At 36.8% G+C, this 23,091-nt stretch overlaps 1 protein-coding gene across 1 annotated transcript in view; it reads right to left on the bottom strand.

Annotated features, from left to right (window-relative positions):
* Positions 1-23,091, bottom strand: part of LOC133549224 (alpha-1,3-mannosyl-glycoprotein 4-beta-N-acetylglucosaminyltransferase C-like) — a 244,880-nt gene that overhangs the window by 5,206 nt on the left and 216,583 nt on the right. The window contains exon 4 of the mRNA XM_061894429.1: positions 4,370-4,504. Coding sequence (XP_061750413.1) covers positions 4,370-4,498 — 129 coding nt within the window. The 5' untranslated portion in view covers positions 4,499-4,504. The remainder of the gene's footprint in view (positions 1-4,369; positions 4,505-23,091) is intronic.

Raw genomic sequence — 23,091 nt, 5'->3', positions numbered from 1 at the left:
CCCTGGAAAGAACCCAGAACTGTTTCTCTGGATCACTACTAGATCATGTCGAAGATTTAGTAGCTTTTGTTAGGGACCAGTTCTTCTCACTGAGCGTGTAAGAGGTTAAAGTACATTTAGGAAGAAGAACAAAGTATGAACGCTATAGACCAGTTGACATGCCGCTCCTCTTTTTTGCCTCCATCTCCTGCATGGATAAGTTACCAGATGGCCACGTATAATCCCTTTCTGGAGGAGATGCTAGCTGTTTTGAGTCATGACCCAGTGTGGACCACTCTATGAACTGGAGAGGGACCTCCTAAAACCCTCTCCTTACCCCCAATGGACTGGACTCTCACATGAATAATTTGGCGTCCATTGCAGCCGGTCACCTACGATGGTCACACTTATCGTTACACCATAGACCAAATAAAATTGCTCCGAGGTCGGTAAGCACAACCAAAATTATTCTGACATAAGGCACACTGTCAATTTTTGAGAACATGGAAGGATCTTAAGTGCGCCTTGTAGTCCGAAAAATACAGTAATTATTTTTAAGTGCGCCTTATAGTCCGAAGAACACGGTAATTTTTTTGTGTGCGCCTTATAGTCCGAAAAAAACAGCAATATTTTTTGAGTGCACGTTACAGTCCAAAAAATACAGTAATTATTTTTTTAGTGCGCCCTATAGCCTGAAAAACACAGTAATTATTTTTCAGTGCGCCTTATAGTCCTACAAATACAGAAATTATTTTTCAGTGCGCCTTATAGTCGTAAAAACACACCGATTGTTTTTTGTGTGGGCCTTATAGTCCAAAAACTACAGCAGTTGTTTTTAGGTGCGCCTTATAGTCCGAAAAATATAGTAATTATTCTGGAGTCCGCTTTAGGGTCCGGAGAAAAACAGCAGTTATTTTTAGGTGCATCTTATAATTAAAAATTACAGTAATTATTTGTAGGTGCATCCCATTGTCCAAAAATGCAGTAGTTATTTTTAGGTGCGCCTTATAGCCCGAAAAATACAGTGCTTATTTCTAAGTGCGGTTTCTAACCCTAAAAATATATATATATATTTTTAGGTGCGTCTTATGGTCTGAAAAATACAGTAATTGTTTTTATGTGTGCCTTTTATTCAGAAAAATGCAATAATAATTCTTGGGTGCAGCTTATAGTTCGAAAAATACAGTACTTATATTTGCGTGAGCCTTATAGTCTGAAAAATACAGTGATTATTTTTAAGTGTGCCTTATATTCCGAAAAATGCTGAAATTATTTTTGAGTGTGTCTTATAGCCCGGAAAAATACAGTAATTTTTTTTAGGAGCACCTTATGGTTAAAAAAATACAGTAATTATTTTTAAGTTCGCCTTATATTCCGGAAATAACAGTAAACATTTTAAGATGCACCTTATAGTTTGAAGAAAAAAAAACAATTAATTTTAGGTGCTCTTTATAGTCCAAAAATGTTGGTATAATTTTTGGGAGCGGATTATAGTTTGAAAAATACAGTAATTATTTTTAGGTGTGCCTTATAGTCTGAAAATACAGTCATTATTTTTAGATGCACTTCATATTTCGAAAATGCAGTAATTATTGTTGAGCGCACCTTTTAAGTGCGGTTTATAACCCGAAAAATACAGTCACTTTTTTTTAGGTGCGTCTTACTGTCTGAAAAATACAGTAATTGTTTTTAAGAGCGCCTTACTGTCAAACAAATGCAGTAATTATTTTTAAGTGTTCTTTATAGTCCAAAAATACAGTAATTATTTTTGTGTGTGCCTTATAGTCCGAAAAATACAGTAATCATTTTTAGCTGTGCCTTATAGTTCGAAAAAAACGCAATTATTTTTAGGTTTGCCTTATAGTACGAAAATACAGTACTTTTTTAGGTGCGCCTTATAGTCCAAAAATGCAGTAATAATTTTTGGGTGCGGCTTATTGTTCGAAAAATACAGTAACCATTTTTGAGTGCGCCTTATTGTTTGAAAAATACAGTAATTAGTTTTAGGTGTGCCTTATAGTCCGAAAATACAGTAATTATTTTTTGATGCCTCTTACAGTCCGAAAATACAGTAATTATTTTTTAGATGCGCCTTACAGTCCGAAAATACTGTAATTATTTTTTAGATGCGCCTTACAGACCGAAAATGCAATAATTATTGTTGAGCGCACCTTATAGTCCAAAAAATGCGGTAATCATTTTTAAATGCGCCTTATAGTTAGAAAAATACAGTAGTTATTTTTAGGTGCGCCTTATAGTCCGAACATGCAGTAATTATTTTTGCGTGCCCCTTATAGCCCAAAAAAGTACAGTGCTTCATTTTAGGTGTGGTTTATAACGCGAAAAAAACAGGTAATTTTTTTAGGTGCGTCTTACAGTCTGAAAATTACAGTAATTGTTTTTAAGAGCGCCTTATTGTCAAACACATGCAGTAATTATTTTTGCGTGTTCTTTATAGTCCAAAAATACAGTAATTATTTTTGTGTGTGCCTTATAGTCCGAAAAATACAGTAATCATTTTTAGGTGTGCCTTATAATTAGAAAAAAACGCAATTATTTTTAGGTGTGCCTTATAGTACGAAAATACAGTACTTTTTAAAGTGCGCCTTATAGTCCAAAAATGCAGTAATAATTTTTGGGTGCGGCTTATAGTTCGAAAAAACAGTAACCATTTTTGAGTGCGCCTTATAGTTTGAAAAATGCAGTAATTAGTTTTAGGTGTGCCTTATAGTCCGAAAATACACTAATTATTTTTTGATGCCCCTTACAGGCCGAAAATACAGTAATTATTTTTTAGACGCGCTTTACAGACCAAAAATGCAATAATTTTTTTGAGCGCACCTTAGTTAATCATTTTTAAATGCGCCTTGTAGTTAGAAATAATACAGTGCTTCTTTTTAAGTGCGGTTTATAACCCGAAAAATAAAGTAATTGTTTTTAAGTGCTCCTTATAGTCCAATAATGCAGTAATTATTTTTACGTGTGCCTTATAGTCCGAAAATACAGTATTTTTTTGGTGTGTGCCTTATAGTCCGAAAATACAGTAATTATTTTTGTGTGCGCCTTATAGTTTGAAAAATACATTAATTAGTTTTAGGTTTGCCTTATAGTCCGAAAATGCAGTAATTATTTTTTAGATGCGCCTTACAGACCGAAAACGCAGTAATTATTCTTGAGTGCACCTTACAGTCCGGAAAATGCAGTAATCATTTTTCAATGCGCCTTATAGTTAGAAAAATACAGTAATTATTTTTAGGTGCGCCTAAAGGTCCGAACATGCAGTCATTATTTTTACGTAAAAAAATACAGTGCTTCTTTTAAGCGCGGTTTATAACCCAAAAAATAGAGTAACATTTTTTTAGGTGCGTCTTACAGTCTGAAAAACACAGTAATTGTTTTTAAGAGCTTCTTATCGTCAAACGAATGCAGTAAATATTTTTAGGTGCGCCTTATAGTCTGAAAAAAATACAGTGCATATTTCTTGGGTGCGCCTTATAGTCCGAAAAATACAGTAACCATATTTGCGTGTGCCTTATAGTTTCAAAAATACAGTAATTATTTTTAGGTGTGCCTTATAGTCTGAGAATGCAGTAAATATTTTTGAGTGCGCCTTATAGCCCGAAAAATAATACAGTGCTTCTTTTTAAGTGCGGTTTATAACCCGAAAAATACAGTAATTTTTTTTTAGGCGCATCTTAAGGTCTGAAAAATACAGTCATTGTTTTTTAGGTGTGTCTTATGGTCTGAAAAATAAAGTAATTTATTTTTAGAGCGCCTTATTGTCAAACAAATGCAGTTAAAATTTTTAGGTATGCCTTATAGTCTGAAAAAAATACAGTGCTTTTTTTTGGGTGCGCCTTATAGCCCGAAAAAAAATACAGTGCTTCTTTTTAAGTGCGGTTTATAACCCGAAAAATACAGTAATTTTTTTTTTAGGTGCGTCTTAAGGTCTGAAAAATAAAAAAAATGTTTTTTAGAGCGCCTTATCGTCAAACAAATGCAGTTAAGATTTTTAGGTGTGCCTTATAGTCTGAAAAAAATATAATGCTTATTTTTTGGGTACGCCTTATAATCCGAAAAAATGTATGCCTTTTTTCGGGTGCGCTTTATAGTTTGAAAAATACAGTATATATTTTCGCAATGTAATGAAAAAGCTTTGTATATTTCTTCCCATCGTTACATGTTGATAAATTAATAAATATGTGAAAAATAAAATAATATACAAAAATTCTGACCAGTTAAAAAAAGAAAAAATCAATGATTTTCTGCGGCACACCCGACGATCAGAGTGGTTTGGAATAAGCGAAGTAAAACTTACAAGCGGGGCCCCAAAATTAAAAAAAATACCAATGGCCGACAGGCGTTTGTGTAGTGTAGCGAGTGTACTGACCAGCACGTATCCGTCCTCCATGTAGAGGTTGAGTAAGAGTAGGAAGGCGACGAGGAAGCCGAGGAAGGGGATGGTGGAGCGTTTCCTCAGGCACCTCATCTTGTCCAGCCACTTGCACGGCAGCCTCATGGTCGCCTGCACAACACACAACGTGGCACAAGTTGAAACACACTTTGTGTGTGCGTGTGTGTGTGTGTGTGTGTGTCTGTGTGTGCGTGTGTGTATGAACAAATCACTCAGAAGAAAAACTGCAGCATATTGACCCGCCAAGCGGTCGATTACAAGCGGGGATCGAGCACGCTTGCACACGCATCAGTTATCCGCGAGCTCGAATCCTGGGCCACGCCCCCCAATTAGTGTTTTAATTGGACCACTTCACCGTGGATCAAGGACGGCTGGAACGGCCACTTCATTAGTTACACCATCCAATAAGAAAGGAGAGTTAAAAAACCCCCTTCAAACTTAAGTAGTTTTTTTTTCTGTAGACGAAGCGGGAACAACAAAGTGTGACAACATAATTGTATCTCAGACCTACTTCCTGTTCCTGTCTACAGCGCTAAGCCTTCTGGGTAATGTAGTGTACAAACAGATAGTTGACATGCATTCATATATGTATTTTCATACGTATGTATTTTTATGTGCGGCACGCCGAAGAATTACTTAAATACAAATTGTGCTGACAAGACTCGAGCCGCTGTGAAAGATTTATCAGCCTTCAATGGAAGTCGTTCCAGTCCGACCGCTGTAGGGACGTAGTCGACCCCAAAATAGACAAGTCTGTCAATCAACGAACCGAGTGTTCGACACAGTGTTACTGTTCAAACTGTGTGGAATGTTGAAATGGCCAAAAATAATAAATACGTTGTTAAATGAAACCTTAACCTTGTTTTTATTGCATACTCTGCGCTACTGTATTTTAGAGTTGGTCAGTATGGTGTTACTTGGAGTGATTTCTGAGGTGGTACTTTTTGAAAAATGTTTGAGAATATATATATATTTAAAAAATATATAAATACATACATATATATCTATGGAGAATAAACAATATATTCATTGTTTTAATATCATATATGTACACATATACACACACATATGTATATATATATATATATCTATATATATATATAGATATATATGTACAAACGTTTGTATATCTACATATGTATACACATATATACACACACGTATATACACACACATATAAACGCAAACATATATACTAACATATATATATATATATATATATATATATATAAACATTTATACACACATTTTTATACACACATTAATTTACACACATATACACACATTTTTATATATACACACATATACTGTATATACAAACACATATATATATATACACACATATATACAGACATATATAAAAACACATATATATACACATATATATATATATATACATACACACACGTATATACACACATATATATACACATATATACATACGCACGCATTTATGCACACATTTGTATACACACACATATATACACACGTATACACACACATATACAGACATATATAAAAACACATATATACACACATATATATATATATATATATATACATACACACACGTATATACACACACACATATATACACACATATATACATACGCACGCATTTATGCACAAATTTGTATACACACACATATATACACACGTATACACACATAACACACACGTTTTTATATATACACACATATATACAAACACATATATATATACACACATATATACACACATTTTTATACACACACACATGTATACACACACATTAATATACACACGTATACACACATTTTTATATATACACACTTATATATACAAACACATATATTTACAGACATATATACACACATTTATACACACACACATATACAGACATATATACAAACACATATATACACACACACATATATATATACACACACACGTATATAAACACACATATACACACACACATATATACACATATATATATATACACGCATTTATGCACACATTTGTAAACACACACATACATACAAATATACACACATTTTTATATACACACATATATACAAACACATATATGCACACATTTATACACACATTTTTATACCCACACATGTATACACACATTAATATAGACACATATAAACACATTTTTATATATACACACATATATATACAAACACATATGTATAAACACATATATACACACATTTATACACACACATATACACACATTTATACACACACATATACGGACATATATACACACACATATATTTATATATATATATATATATAGATATATAGACACAAACGTATATAGACACACACATATATACACACACATATATATATACACGCATTTATGCACACATTTGTATACACACACATTTGTATACACACATGTATACACACATATACACACATTTTTATATATACACACATATATACACACATATATTTATATATATATATATATGTATATATATATATATATATATATATATATATATATATATATATATATATATATATATACAAACGTATGTAGACACACACATATATACACACACATATAGATATACACGCATTTATGCACACATTTGTATACACACACATTTGTATACACACATGTATACACACATATACACACATATATACAAACACATATATACACACACATATATACACACATTTATACACACACACATCTACAGACAGACTGTATACAAACACATATATACAGACATTTTTATATACATACACATATACACACACATACATATATACACACACACACATTTTTATACACACTAATATACACATATATATATATATATATATATATATATATATATATATATATATACACACATTTATAAAAATGCACACACACATATACAGACATATATATACAAACACATATATATACAAACACTTACATATACACACATATATACACACATGTATGTATATATATATACACACACATATATATATATATATATGTATATATATATATATATATATATATATATATATATATATATATATATATATATATTGTATTAATATGATATGTATAGATACATATATTAATACAATGGATATAACATTTACAATTTACGTAATTCAATATTAAGAGAATTTTTGAAGTTTGACTTCTATACGACCTGTTTAAAATGTTGTAATAAATCAGAAGTGTGGAGAGTATTTTTCATGTTTCAATCAATGCAATGTAGTGACTTTAAATGGGCGTAACTTTGAATTATGTACGATGCTTTTACATTTGTCACAATGTTTAAAAAAGTTCAGTGTGCAGGTTGTGTAATGTGTGACCATTGTGTGTGTGTCTTGACTTTTTGTGTCACTTTGCGTCAAGAGTGGGAAAAGGTTAGTCGGAATAGGGTCGTATAAGTAAACGCTGTGCTGTATACACTTCAACGTAAAATTCATGGTCGTTGACCAGCTTCACTGTCATTAGTCACAAAATTGCAGCAATTAGACCGTCAAAAATACAAATTAAAAGTGGAAACCATCACCAAGGATAAAAGGTGGCGTCTTTGAACACGTGACCCAGGCCCTCTTGTCACGTTCGATTGGATTGAACCCCAACCATTATGTCTATGATTAGTTGTGCCTGCAGGGGTTATATTTTACACCTGGGTCAGGCGGTTGTAATGAAACGCCGCAGGAGTTCAAACGGGCGCCGTAATCGCGGATCGACCGATGACGCGTCAGATGTTGTTTGCCATGAAGGGACAACGCAACACAACAATTTGGCTAATTCAACCGTGGAGGAGCGATTTGGCGCGTGGGGGGGATAGGCGTTGCCATAGCAACCTGCTAGTTTTCTCCTCCACTTGAACAGCTCGAAAAAAAGGCAGCACCTGAAATGAAGACCGTGCCGTCCCGCTCTTATTCTTGGAACGAGGTTAACGGCTATAAATCTATAAATTACCAGGATGCATTTACTGCGTGTGTGTGTGTGGTTGTGTGTGTGTGTGTGTGCGTGAGTGTGTGATGTGCTCATTCTTGTGGCAGGAATCCAGAGTGAAGAGGCAGCAGTGAAATGGACTAAGTGTCTTTTAATGGACGCGTCCTGCTGACAGTCACACACTCACTCTGATGTCAGCGGTGAGTGGCATCATTTTTGGGACGGTGTGTGTGTGTGTGTGTGTGTGTGTGTGTGTGTGTGTTCTTGTATTTCCAGCCTTCTTGAGACATCCACAAGGAAAAGTAGCTCCCATATGAGGAGGTGTGAACAAGTGAGGACATAAATCATGGTCCCAATACAGAAAACCATTGCATCTAATAGAGAATGTCTCATTTGCACCCCCTGGTGGTGAAGTCTATCAAAATTAAGGTGGCCAACATATGAAATAACAAGTGTGTGTAAAAGTTTGAAGTGCTCCCCCTCTGGTCAAAATATGTAATAACAAGTGTGTAAGAAATTGAAACGTGCCTCCTTTGGCCAAAATTTATTTAAAAAAACAAAAGGAAAAATATATGTACAGACATACTGTAATAACTTGAAGTAAATAATGAAGATTAAAAACCAAACATTTTTTTCTTTTAACCAAGAGCAGTCTTTTTCTCGAAATGTGTAAACTTTTTTCTTATAAAATTGGGACCGATTTCTCATGTTCTTTCAGTTTCTGTAATATTGCAAGATTTTCTCGTAATGTTATGACTTTATCCATGTAAAGTTATTATTTTTTAATGCAAAATGGTGACATTTGTCATATGAAATTCTGACTTTTATTACATTATTGCCCATTTTTTTGTTGTCTTTGTAAAATAGTGACATTTTTGGAGTAAAATGATGACTTTTGTCATAATTTTGCCGAGCAAAGTTCCACATCATTTAATGTGGTCTATGACATCATTCAAAGTGGTCTGCCACATCATTTAATGTGGTCCGATACGTCATTTAATTTGGCTCGTTATGTCATTTCGCGAGGTCCGTCACATCATTTAAAGTGGTCTGCCACTTCATCTAACATGGTCCGCCATATCATTTGATGTTGTCTGTGACATCATTCAAAGTGGTCTGCCACTTCATTTAACGTGATCCGCCACCTCATTTAAAGTGGTCTGCCACCTCATTTAATGTGATCCGCCACCTCATTTAAAGTGGTCTGCCACCTCATTTAATGTGATCCGCCACATAATTTAAAGTGGTCTGCCACATCATTTAATGTTATCCGCCACATCATTTAATGTGGTCTGCCACCTCATTTAATGTGATCCCTCACCTCATTTAATGTGGTCCGCCACATTATTTATTGTGGTCCGCCACGTCATTTAATGTGATCCGCCACATCATTTAAAGTAGTCTGCCACATCATTTAATGTGATCCGCCACTTCATTTAAAGTAGTCTGCCACATCATTTAACGTGGTCCGCCACATCATTTAGCGTGGTCTGCCAGCTCATTTAATGTGATCCCTCACTTCATTTAAAGTGGTCCGCTACTTTATTTAATGTGATCCGCCACCAATTTAACGTGATCCGAAACATCATTTAAAGTGGTCTGCCACGTCATATAATGTGATCCGCCACATCATTTAAAGTGGTCCATGACATCATTTAAAGTGATCCGCTACATCATTTAATGTGGTCTGTCACATCATTTAATGTGGTTCTGTGACATCATTTAAAGTGGTCTGCCACTTCATGTGGTCCGCCACGTCATTTAATGTGGTCTGCCACATCATTTAATTTGGCCCGTCACATCATTTAAAGTGGTCGGCCACTTCATTTAATGTGGTCCGCCACATCATTATCCGCCACATCATTACCCGCCACATCATTTAAAGTGGTCTGCCACATCATTTAATGTGGTTCGTCATATCAATTAAAATGGTTTGCCACTTCATTTAATGTGGTCCACCACATCATTTAACGTGGTCCGTGACATAATTTAAAGTGGTCTGCAACTTCATTTAGTCCGCCACATCGATTTAAAGTCATCCGTCACTTCATTTAATGTGGTCGGTCACGTCATTTCATGTAATCCGTCACATCATTTAATGTGGTCCGTCACATCGTTTATTGTGGTCAATCACATTACTTATCAAGGTCTGCCACATCATTTAAGGTGGTCCGCCATATCACAGAATGTGGTCCGTCACATGATTTATAAGGTCGGCCACATCATTTAATGTGGTCCGCCAAATCATTTCGTGTGGCTCGCCATGTCTTTAAGCGTTGTCTGCTATATCATTTAACGTGGTTCGTCACATCTTTTAATGTGGCCAGTTATGTCATTTAAACTGCCTCGTCACATCATTTATTGTGGTCTACCACATCATTTGACATGGCCCATCACGTCATTTACTGTAGTGTGGTCCGCCAAGTCATCAAACCTGTTCCATCGCAGCATTTCACCTGAACCGCCAAATCATTTAATGTGGCCCGCCATGTTTGCCATGCAACGTGGTCCGTCCCGTCATTTAACGTGGTTCTTCACTTCATTTAAGGTGGCCCGTCTGCCAAGTCATTTGCGGTGGTCCGTCACATCGTTCAATGTGTCCCGCCAAGTCATTTATTGTGGCCTGCCACTTCAAATGACGTGGTCCGTTACATCATTTAAGGTGGTCCGTCACATCATTCTAAGTGGCCCGCCCAGTCATGGCCGCCGACGTCCCATTGGGTGTGAGTTTATCCTTGCCCGTATGTGGGCTCTACCGAGGATGTCGTTGTGGTTTGTGCAGCCCTTTGAGACACTTGTGAATTAGGCCTCTATAAATAAACATTGATTGATTGATTTAAAGTTGCCTGCCGCATCATTTATGTGGCCCTCTGAGGGCAATAATAACTGCGATTGGGCCCTGAATGAAAAAACAAATTTGAGGATAGAAGAAGCCATGCTAATCGCTAAGCTAGAGTTCTTCAATGTAAACGAATGGATAAGAGGTCAATATTTTTTACAATCACAAAATCATTTTTTATTTTTTATCATTCAGAAAATAAGAGCAACAGTTTTGTTTTTTGCCCGATTTACTTTATTATACATTCTTTATGTCCTAAAAGGGAATAAAGAAAGAACTTAATAATGATAATAACTCATATTGTTACATCGCCATCCTGTGTTTTTAATTGTGATCGAGCCAATGATGTAATCAGCATTGATATGATCAATACTGATACTGTATCGACTTGGTACTGGATACTTAGCATAATGTTCAGTATCGCCCAAAACCCATGTAAACGTTACCAAAACTATATATGGTGATATACGTTGTTATCGCAGGAGGCTGCAATATGTATCACATACTTTTACTAAAACTGGAAGACTTACATCAAAGTGGAGGAATGGAAGGCGTACGTTGATGGAGGACTTCCAGTTCGGTTTGTCGTTGTTGTTTTTTTTCAAACAAAATGTTGTGTATGTTGTCTACTTCTGCTGTGAAAAATAACAAAACAACAGCAGCCAGGAAGGCCGTCTTTGAACGTCTTCTCAATGTCGTCTACTGTGACACACACACACACACACACAGACACACACACACACACACACACACACACACACACACACACACACACACACACACACACACACACACACACACACACACACGCACACACACACACACACATTTTTGTATTTGTTACCTTCTTTAGACCTGAGAAAACTGCCCACCTCTTTAGGACCACCCTTTCTAGATATATAAATATGTGTACTTACAACATGAATAATATATACATACTATGTCAATATTAAAAAAAAGGCTTGTTGTGAAAAATGAGTTGAAATTTCACGAGAAAAAGGTCACAATTTCACAAGAAAAACTTGGAATTTTGGCAGCATTACAATAAAAGTCGTAATTTTACACAATTCTTTACATTTTTACAAGACTAAAATGAACATTTGTGCAATATTATGATACAAATTGGATTTTTATTCAATAACAGTCTCAAGTTTGCAAAAAAAGCTGAAAATGTTGGCAATTTTATGAAAATAGTCGTGAATTTACTCGACAAAAGTCACAATTTTATAAGAAAACCTTCACATGTTGGCAATATTATGATAACAATCAGAGTTTTTTGGGGGCGGCAAAATTATGACAAAAGTCATCATTTTACTCAAAAAATCTCAACATTTTACAAGAACAACAAAACAATTGGCAATATTGTGATAACAGTCTGAATTGTATACGACAAATGTCACCATTTTGACTTAAAAAGTAATAACTTTACATAAAAAAAAGTCACATTTTTACGAGAAAATATTGCAATACTACAGAAAAATTGTGAGAAAAAGACTGCTTTGAGTTTGTTTTTGTTGATTTTTTTTGTTTGCAATTAGATTTTAAGTTTCTATATTTAATTCAAGTTATTACAGTTTTTTAAATAAATTTTGCATTTCAATTTCTTACACACACTTGTTATTTCATATGTTGACCAGAGGGGGAGCACTTTTAAAAGCGACACACATCCATCCATCCATTTTACTACCGCTCGTCCCTTTCGGGGTATGGGGTGGGCGGCTGTCGCTGGAGCCTATCTCAGCTCCAGTCGGGCGGAAGGCAGCGTACACCCTGGACAAGTCACCGCCTCATCACAGGGCCACAAACCCAAATCTTGACTGTAAGAAAAATAAAAAAAATTACATCATACTGTTGGATATTTTGTGTATTTGCATTGTAATGGCTCCCTATTATTATTGAGGTAAGAATTAGTGGCCGGATTGTGGTAGCCACTTTTGTGTTGTTTATATTTCTGTAGTCCTGCATATAATGTTAAGTTCAATTAATTATTTGTTGCTTGATGAATGCTCGGGCCTACCGCGCTACTGCACTTTGGTGTTGGTCGTTGTGGTCGTGTTTAATGAATACTTGTCAGAATAATTGTATCTAAGTTATCCCAAAACTTTGTGTTACATTGAGTTCAGCTCGCCCTCCGAGAGGGCAAAAGCTGTCTTTGGTCCCACCAAGCAAACGACTTGTAAAACTCCACTGTGTAGGATGGGGAGCGACATGAGGGTGTCGGTTTCTTTGATGTATTGTAATCCACAGGAAAATTTTGTCTTGACCCGAGATCTACGAAGCGGCGAGGCGGCAGGGCCTGACCCCCCTCCAGGCACCTTTTCTTTGAACCGCTTTGTGACCAAAGGCAGTGGCTGTTTACGACCCCCTTCCCTTAGAAACAGCTGTTGTTAGGTAAATAATAGAGGGGGTGGTACAATCTTTTGTCAGAGCGTGGGACGACACAAGGGTACAGTGTCTACGCGTTTCTCCTCAATTGAGTTAATTTTGTCGCTGTTCAATTCCTTGCTTCTTGTCTTGTTTAATAGATGTCATCAGTGTTTGAACCTGACAGGCCTGTTGTGCTACTGTACTTAAATTGTTGTCATTATGGTTAGTCAATTTGAAAAATCCCTTTCTTTTTGGGACCACCATGATTTTGATGGATTTCACCACCAGGGGGTGCAAATGAGACATTCTTTATTAGTTGCAATGGTTTTCCGTATTGGGACTGTGATTTATGTCCACACTTGTTCACCTGTCCTCATATGGAAGCTACTTTTCCTTCTTGATGTCTCAAGAAGGGTAGAATACAAGAACAAACCCACACGCACACACACGAGACGAGTGCTTCTGGAATTATTTTCAATTTCCCCGGCGACGCCCCCAGCGGCGGGCAGCCCATCAAAAGGTGAAAACGAGACGAAGGCCAGATAGAAAACAAAGATGTCCCCCAGGAAGTGGAGACGATCACGTGGAAGACAATAAAGGACGCGTGTCGCGGACGTGAAGCTCTCACCGTCGCCGCCTCGGAGAAATGACTAAAACGATGCCTTCAAGGACTGGCCCTGTCCTTGGAAAAAAAAAAAAGGGTTTTGCTTTTTCTTTGCCTTTTTATGGCACCTCTGATTCCAAAGTCAGGCCGGCTAACGCATATTAGTCATGTTTACATATTAGCCAATAACTTACATGTTAGTCATGTTTACATATTAGCCATTACATTACATATTAGCAATGTTTACATATTATAGAGAAGTTAAGTCCCTACCTTTAGTCAAAAGTGATTTATGACCCCCCATAAAACAATGATTTATGACCCTCAAGGTCAAAGGTCAATGATTTATGAGGGGTCAAGTTCAAAGGTTAATGATTTATGAGGGGGTCAAGGTTAAAGGTCAAGGTTAAAGGTCAGGTTCAAATGTCAGGTTCAAATGTCAAGGTCAAGTGGGTGTGGCTTACCCGGAAGAGGGTGGAGTTAAGACCTGCGGTGGGAGTGGTTAAACCAGGAAGAGGGTGGAGTTTTAAACAGAAAGAGGGCAGAGTTAAGACCTGCGGTGGGAGTGGTTAAACCAGGAAAAGGGTGGAGTTAAGACCTGACAGGGAACAGAGGAGGGTTCAGTTTTTTTAAGAAAGCAATGTCATCTGAGCAGCATGTGACCATATATTTGATAGTTTAAATGTTTACGATCGTTTGAAACAACTTCCAGATTTCGATGTATTGATGGCTGGGAATGTTACGTGTGGAGATGTGGACACGCACGCACTTCACACACACACACACACACACACACACACACACACACACACACACACACACACACACACACATTCGTACGCACTGTTATTACCATGTTATTAGACATTGTCTTAGTCATTATTTGGAGCTTTATACGTTAGCGTAAAGACTTTGTTCGATTCGGTCATGATTAGTGAAACGCCTGTTTCGATTGATAAAAATAATAAAACTTACATTGACGCTCCGCAAAAAAGTCGAGTGTTTCTAAATCGTATTCAGTTTTCAGCTAAAAGAAAGAAGAGACGGAAGCCCTTTCTCGATATTTTCATCGTTATCTACCGTGGATTGGGAAGTTTTTGGTGGACACGCACACACACACGCACACACACACACACACACACACACACACGCACACACACACACACACACACACACACACACACACACACACACACACACACACACACACACACACACACACACACACACACACACACACACATTCGTACGCACTGAAACAACTTCCGTACCTCACGAAAACATATTTAAACAGATGGAAAAAACTATCGCAGAACACAGTGTCACGTAGCAACTGGTCTTTACGGTCGTTTGAATCAACAGGTCAGTTTGGGGGACAAAAGGAGGGTTCAGTTTTTACTGACTTCCCATCTGACAGTTTAAATGTTTATGACCGTTTGAATCAACAGGACACGCACGCACACACACACACACGCACGCACACACACACACACACACACATACACACACACACGCACACACACACACACACACACACACACACCATTACCTCTGCTTTACCATGTTATTAGACATTGGTTTAACTCCATTTAAGCATTTAAACGTTAAAAGCATTGCACTTGTACGACGTTGTAATACTTTTTTTTTACCAGCCGATGACGACGAAGTGAAAGACGATGAACTTTGCTTAAACAGTCTTACAAAGTTGGAAGATGATTATCGAGGTGTGTTTAAACCTTCGAATTATTTAATATTGTGTGTATTCATTATTTTGTTTTATAGAGGATTTGCCGTAAGATCCTAACGCGATCGTTTTAACACAATCGCAGTCTGGTGAGTCAAATGATTCTCATTTTACAAGAAAAAAAACATGCGGTATACGATACATATATACATATATTTACTTACATCTCCGGCTCGCTGGTCTCCCTTAAAGCTGGCGGGTCCGTCAACGGCCGTTCCAGGCAGAGGAGAAGGCTTGATTGTGCCAAAGACTCCAGACATCGAATCCTTGCTCCGAGGGGAAATCATCGAAAACGACGGTGAATGTCCAACAGGCACCCGCTGTAAGTTTTTCTCGTTTTCTGTAAGCTTTTTTAAGATTCTCAGGAGCTTTAAAGAGCTCCTCTCATTCCAATGTCTTTCGCTCAAATGAATTTCGCGCCTAAGGGGAATGGGCGGGGACTGATTCCGGAGGTGGGCGGTTGTTTCCGCCAAGCAACCTTCTGGTTGAAATGGAGTGTGGATCAAGATGGATCCCTACTCTATATTCTTTTATTTAACCCAATGTTTTTTAAATACGTGTATAATGCTTTATATCCTATGTGTTGTGAATTCCATCCTACAATATCTTCCAAGGAACCCAAAGAAATGTTACCACACCTCCCGCTTTATTTATTCTATAGATTGCCTGAACTATTTCATAAACTAAATCTTGTCTTGTTTCTGATGCTATGTTTTTTATGCTCATCAATGCACTGTTGGACTGCGAGCACACAACTACTTTCCTTGCTTTGTTTTCCTCTATCCAGTTAACTGCCATATAAATTGCTACCAATTCCCCCGTAAAAACAGATAGTTTATCACTGATTATTTTATTTAATACTATGTTTCCTTGTGGGATAACTGCTACAGCTCTTACCTTTATTTTTTTTTATATAGTTTTTGATGCATCCGTATATATCATATCTCAATCCATTTTTCTATCCGGTAACTATTTAAATTTCTATTCTTTAGTAATTGCATGTTTTCTTTTGGGTTATCAAACATCCACGGTGGTATTGCAGGCATTGGTACTGTAGGACTAACTTTAATATTGTCAATTTTAACTTTATTACATATGTCTCCTATAATCCACCCAAAACTATTCTTTTTTGTTTTCTCTTTTTCTTGGCAGATTGGTAACACTGGACAAGTCGGATATCCTTGCTTGGATCCTTTTAAAGTTGCCCGATAAACTGCTGAGAGTTGATCTCTCCTCTTGTCCAAAGGTTTTTCGTTCATTTTTACTTGTAATACTGCCACTAGGGTTGATGTAGTAGCTCCACAACATAACCTTAAAGCCTGTGACTGGATCCGGTCTATTTTCCCAAGTCATGTTTTTGAAGCAGATTGGTAAATAATGCATCCGTAATCAATAACAGATGGAATTAAAGTTATAAATATATACATGTATTGTTTTCAACGTTAACCTATCAGCCCCCCAATCATTACCCCTCAAAGACCTCATTATATTTAACACCTTTTTACTTTTTCCCCTATTTTTTTATTTTCCGGAAGGAACACTCCTGAAGGAATAAATAAAGTACTATCTAATCTAATCTAATCAAATCTATTTTGCTGATGTGGGTTGACTAGTTCATATTTTTATCAAACCATATTCCTAAATATTTAAATACTTGTACCTCTTCTATATTTTCACCTTAGAGTTTTTATTTGGAGCTTGTTTGGTACTTTTGTCTTTGTAAAATGTATGACTTTTGTCTTTCCAACAGAGAATCTTAAACCTCAAGCCGTTCCCCAGTCTTGAACATTATTTACCACTTTGTTAGTTTTTTGATTATTTCTTTTGACTCTAAATAATATACTAGTCTTTCATTAATCTTTTTTTTTTCCATTACTTTTACCCAAATTTATAATTTCCTGCCTCTTCCGGGTCTTACCCTGACTTGCATATTGGAATTGTTACCGCTAATTTTCCCCTCTGCCGGTCATTCTCCTTCTTCATATATCCTGTCATATCATTTCAAGACCACTTCTTTGACGATGCCACCTAAGTTTTTGATCATTTGATAACCCGCTAGGTCTTTCCCCGGTGACGTATTTTTAACCTTTTTCAAAATTCGAACCATTTCATTCAAAGAAAATGTCATATCCATAGTGTTGGTAAAGCTATTAACGTTGTCTTCCATCATTTCCCCAATATTTAAACTCATTGTTTTTTCTCTCTTTTGTTTTTCCACATTTCTCAAATTATCATTACCGTGCACTTTAACAAATGTTTTTGCTAAAGGTTCTGCTGTTTCTTTACCCGTGACTACATCTTCTTTGATAAATGTGGCACATCATCCTCTTTACCCTTCATTCCTATCTTTACGAATCGTTATATATCCTTTTATTATAAAGTTTAATTTTGGCTTCAGCCCTGTTTCTTGAATACAAATTATACGTGGTTTAGTTTTCATATTTTTAATATATCCCTTTAATTCATGTTCGGTTGCTATCAAACTTCTGGCATTCCACCGGACCATTAACAGGGTGTTGGAATGTGGTAACATGACTCCGTCACGTCTACTCTCCGTAGTACAGCTTGCACCCGGTACCAAGATAGTTCTTTCAACAACTTTGATGCTGCTTTGACAATTATTTTGATCTTCTCAGTCTTATTTTTACTTTCATTTTGTATCAAAGCTGAGTTGTGCTCTCTGGTTTATTTTGCAAATGAACCGACAGAACATGATCATGTACAAGACTCGCCTACCCACAATGCACTGCAACCCAACGCTCCTGGTCGGATGTTTTTTTTCGGGGTTCATGGAGAGATGCGGTAAAGAGTGGTAGCCAAGACACACGGTCACACACGGTCACACACGGTCACACACGTTCACACACGTTCACACTCGGCAATTATTTTGACCTGGGGAGCAGATATAGAGGAAAAAATGTGTCTGGGGGGCCGGGATATCTGATTTTCAGGTACAAAAAACTTCACAATGACACAAAATAAACACAACAGTTAAACCTCACACTAAAAACAAGACATTGACTTGTACGTTCAAAAGACAGAATAGAACAAGTCAAGACATGCAATGCCATCTACAAAATGTTATGTAAATGTTAGTCATTACACACGCGGCTATGGTTTTGATGTATTTGTTACAGACATGTTTACGTCAAGTAACATCACATGGTTCCATTTGCACCTTTCAACAAATCTGAAAAGGAATATTAAGAAGTAAAACTTATATTTAATCCTACCTCTTCTCCGAGCACACGGTGACTGTACATACGGGTCGAAAAATGTTGACCTAATTCAGCATTTCTCAAAGTCTGGGGAATAGAGACATGACAGGTGGGGCGCGAGGAAAGGGAGGAAATTTTTGATTTTTGATTTTTTTTTACTATGCTTTCATTTTCTATACACACTGTAAATCACTTTGTGATTCTGTCTGTGAAATCCGCCGTATAAATAAATGTAAATTACTTATTTTTCCTGTAGGCTTTAAATTTCTCGGCAGGAGCGAAAGTTTGACAGACATAGCAACAGTAACTTTTGCAGGCATGGCTAAGAGGAACAAACTTTCGCGCGGATGGGTAGCAGGCTAATGTGCGGACCACAATTACACAAAATGGATACATTTGCAACTCGCACCTCAAAGGTCTGCGGAGAAACAAAAATATGACGGGTCTAATCAACCAAAAAGTCAACCTAAAAGAAAATATGGCGAAGGGTATCTTGCTCTTGGATTCACGGCAGCGGAGGTGGGGGCAGAGGAGAGACCCCTGTGTGTTCTTTGTCTAAAACGGCTAGCAGCAGACAGCCTGAGACCCAACAAAGCAAAGAGACAACTCGAGACCACACATGATGTCCAATAAATTGTTTTGTTGGGGCGATGGGGGTAGGTGGGCCTTGAGTCTAAAGTGCTGATGACAGAAAAAAAAAAAGTTTGAGAAGCCCTGACCTAATTGTACGGATCTCACTTTAAACGGCAAACCGATCATTTAAATGTTTTCACTTTGAATATGAAACGAGGAGTAAAATGTACAATGTACAATATTATCAATTATTTCACAAGGACATGTTTTAAGGATATTGTACAGTATCATTAAATCTAAAATGAATGTGATCACTTTCAGGATCATTTTATTTTTAGCCAGTAAACAACTGTTATGTACTTTTGAATCGGGTTTTCCCCTTTAAATAACAAAAATTATAGAATTTTACAATATTCATTATTATTAAATATTAAATGTGCCAACGAATGTTGTCCGTCTATCTATGTTGACCCTGCAATGAGGGGGCGACTTGTCCAGGGTGTACACCTCCTTCCACCCGATTGTAGCTGAGATAGGCGCCAGCGACCCCCACGTCCTCAAAAGGGAATAAGTGGTAGAAAACGAATGTAGGTTCCTACTGTGGAAAGTTCAGTAATACAGAATCATTGTGGCATTATCGTGTCAGTTGGACGCTATATGCGCTAGTCCTCATGGTAAATGTGGTTTTCCTTTTGGGAAAACGCCATCGCTTTGGTTCACTGGTGCGGCCAATATAAACCAAAACTGAAAATTCTTAAGTGGGGCTTTAAGTAGAGTTTATAAATCTTGTATCTGTGCCACATATAGCCTTATTTCAGTGTCAACAGTCTCCAGCTTACTTGCTACACATGTTTTGGCTCTGCCCATCCCTGTGCAGTTATTGGACCGACATTTTTAATACTTTGTCTCTTGTTGTAATTACCTACTAGGCCTTCTTTGCCTTTATTTGATGTTGTATCTTTATGTTAGCAATTGGGACTTTTTGAATGAAATTGTCTGTGGCTCCATGTTAACGAAGTTGCCTGTACTATTTGACTGATGCATTTTATTGATTGATTTATTATTTTTCTTTCTTTTTCGTTTTGTCTCCTCAGAAAAAAAATTTGGTAACTTTGTTTGTTTTATAACTTGTGCCAGGATAGCAGTAATTGCACAAAGGCATTCTTCTTCTTTTAGTTTTCTGACAGCACGTAGGCGTTCGCATCAACTTTCGTCTTTTTAACAAATGGGTAAAGGGGGAATGATGTATGCCGTAAAACTAGTTGGCACATTTAATATTTAATAATAATGAATATTGTAAAATTCTATAATTTTTGTTATTTAAAGGGGAAAACCCGATTCAAAAGTACATAACAGTTGTTTACTGGCTAAAAATAAAATGATCCTGAAAGTGATCACATTCATTTTAGATTTAATGATACTGTACAATATCCTTAAAACATGTCCTTGTGAAATAATTGATAATATTGTACATTGTACATTTTACTCCTCGTTTCATATTCAAAGTGAAAACATTTAAATGATCGGTTTGCCGTTTAAAGTGAGATCCGTACAATTAGGTCAGGGCTTCTCAAACTTTTTTTTTTTCTGTCATCAGCACTTTAGACTCAAGGCCCACCTACCCCCATCGCCCCAACAAAACAATTTATTGGACATCATGTGTGGTCTCGAGTTGTCTCTTTGCTTTGTTGGGTCTCAGGCTGTCTGCTGCTAGCCGTTTTAGACAAAGAACACACAGGGGTCTCTCCTCTGCCCCCACCTCCGCTGCCGTGAATCCAAGAGCAAGATACCCTTCGCCATATTTTCTTTTAGGTTGACTTTTTGGTTGATTAGACCCGTCATATTTTTGTTTCTCCGCAGACCTTTGAGGTGCGAGTTGCAAATGTATCCATTTTGTGTAATTGTGGTCCGCACATTAGCCTGCTACCCATCCGCGCGAAAGTTTGTTCCTCTTAGCCCTGCCTGCAAAAGTTACTGTTGCTATGTCTGTCAAACTTTCGCTCCTGCCGAGAAATTTAAAGCCTACAGGAAAAATAAGTAATTTACATTTATTTATACGGCGGATTTCACAGACAGAATCACAAAGTGATTTACAGTGTGTATAGAAAATGAAAGCATAGTAAAAAAAAATCAAAAATCAAAAATTTCCTCCCTTTCCTCGCGCCCCACCTGTCATGTCTCTATTCCCCAGACTTTGAGAAATGCTGAATTAGGTCAACATTTTTCGACCCGTATGTACAGTCACCGTGTGCTCGGAGAAGAGGTAGGATTAAATATAAGTTTTACTTCTTAATATTCCTTTTCAGATTTGTTGAAAGGTGCAAATGGAACCATGTGATGTTACTTGACGTAAACATGTCTGTAACAAATACATCAAAACCATAGCCGCGTGTGTAATGACTAACATTTACATAACATTTTGTAGATGGCATTGCATGTCTTGACTTGTTCTATTCTGTCTTTTGAACGTACAAGTCAATGTCTTGTTTTTAGTGTGAGGTTTAACTGTTGTGTTTATTTTGTGTCATTGTGAAGTTTTTTGTACCTGAAAATCAGATATCCCGGCCCCCCAGACACATTTTTTCCTCTATATCTGCTCCCCAGGTCAAAATAATTGCCGAGTGTGAACGTGTGTGAACGTGTGTGACCGTGTGTGACCGTGTGTGACCGTGTGTCTTGGCTACCACTCTTTACCGCATCTCTCCATGAACCCCGAAAAAAAACATCCGACCAGGAGCGTTGGGTTGCAGTGCATTGTGGGTAGGCGAGTCTTGTACATGATCATGTTCTGTCGGTTCATTTGCAAAATAAACCAGAGAGCACAACTCAGCTTTGATACAAAATGAAAGTAAAAATAAGACTGAGAAGATCAAAATAATTGTCAAAGCAGCATCAAAGTTGTTGAAAGAACTATCTTGGTACCGGGTGCAAGCTGTACTACGGAGAGTAGACGTGACGGAGTCATGTTACCACATTCCAACACCCTGTTAATGGTCCGGTGGAATGCCAGAAGTTTGATAGCAACCGAACATGAATTAAAGGGATATATTAAAAATATGAAAACTAAACCACGTATAATTTGTATTCAAGAAACAGGGCTGAAGCCAAAATTAAACTTTATAATAAAAGGATATATAACGATTCGTAAAGATAGGAATGAAGGGTAAAGAGGATGATGTGCCACATTTATCAAAGAAGATGTAGTCACGGGTAAAGAAACAGCAGAACCTTTAGCAAAAACATTTGTTAAAGTGCACGGTAATGATAATTTGAGAAATGTGGAAAAACAAAAGAGAGAAAAAACAATGAGTTTAAATATTGGGGAAATGATGGAAGACAACGTTAATAGCTTTACCAACACTATGGATATGACATTTTCTTTGAATGAAATGGTTCGAATTTTGAAAAAGGTTAAAAATACGTCA

The sequence above is a fragment of the Nerophis ophidion genome, linkage group LG03 (assembly GCF_033978795.1).
Source record: "Nerophis ophidion isolate RoL-2023_Sa linkage group LG03, RoL_Noph_v1.0, whole genome shotgun sequence".
Classification (NCBI taxonomy): domain Eukaryota; kingdom Metazoa; phylum Chordata; class Actinopteri; order Syngnathiformes; family Syngnathidae; genus Nerophis; species Nerophis ophidion.
The sequence above is the reverse complement of the archived record's forward strand: the minus strand, read 5'-3'. Positions and strand labels throughout refer to the sequence as shown.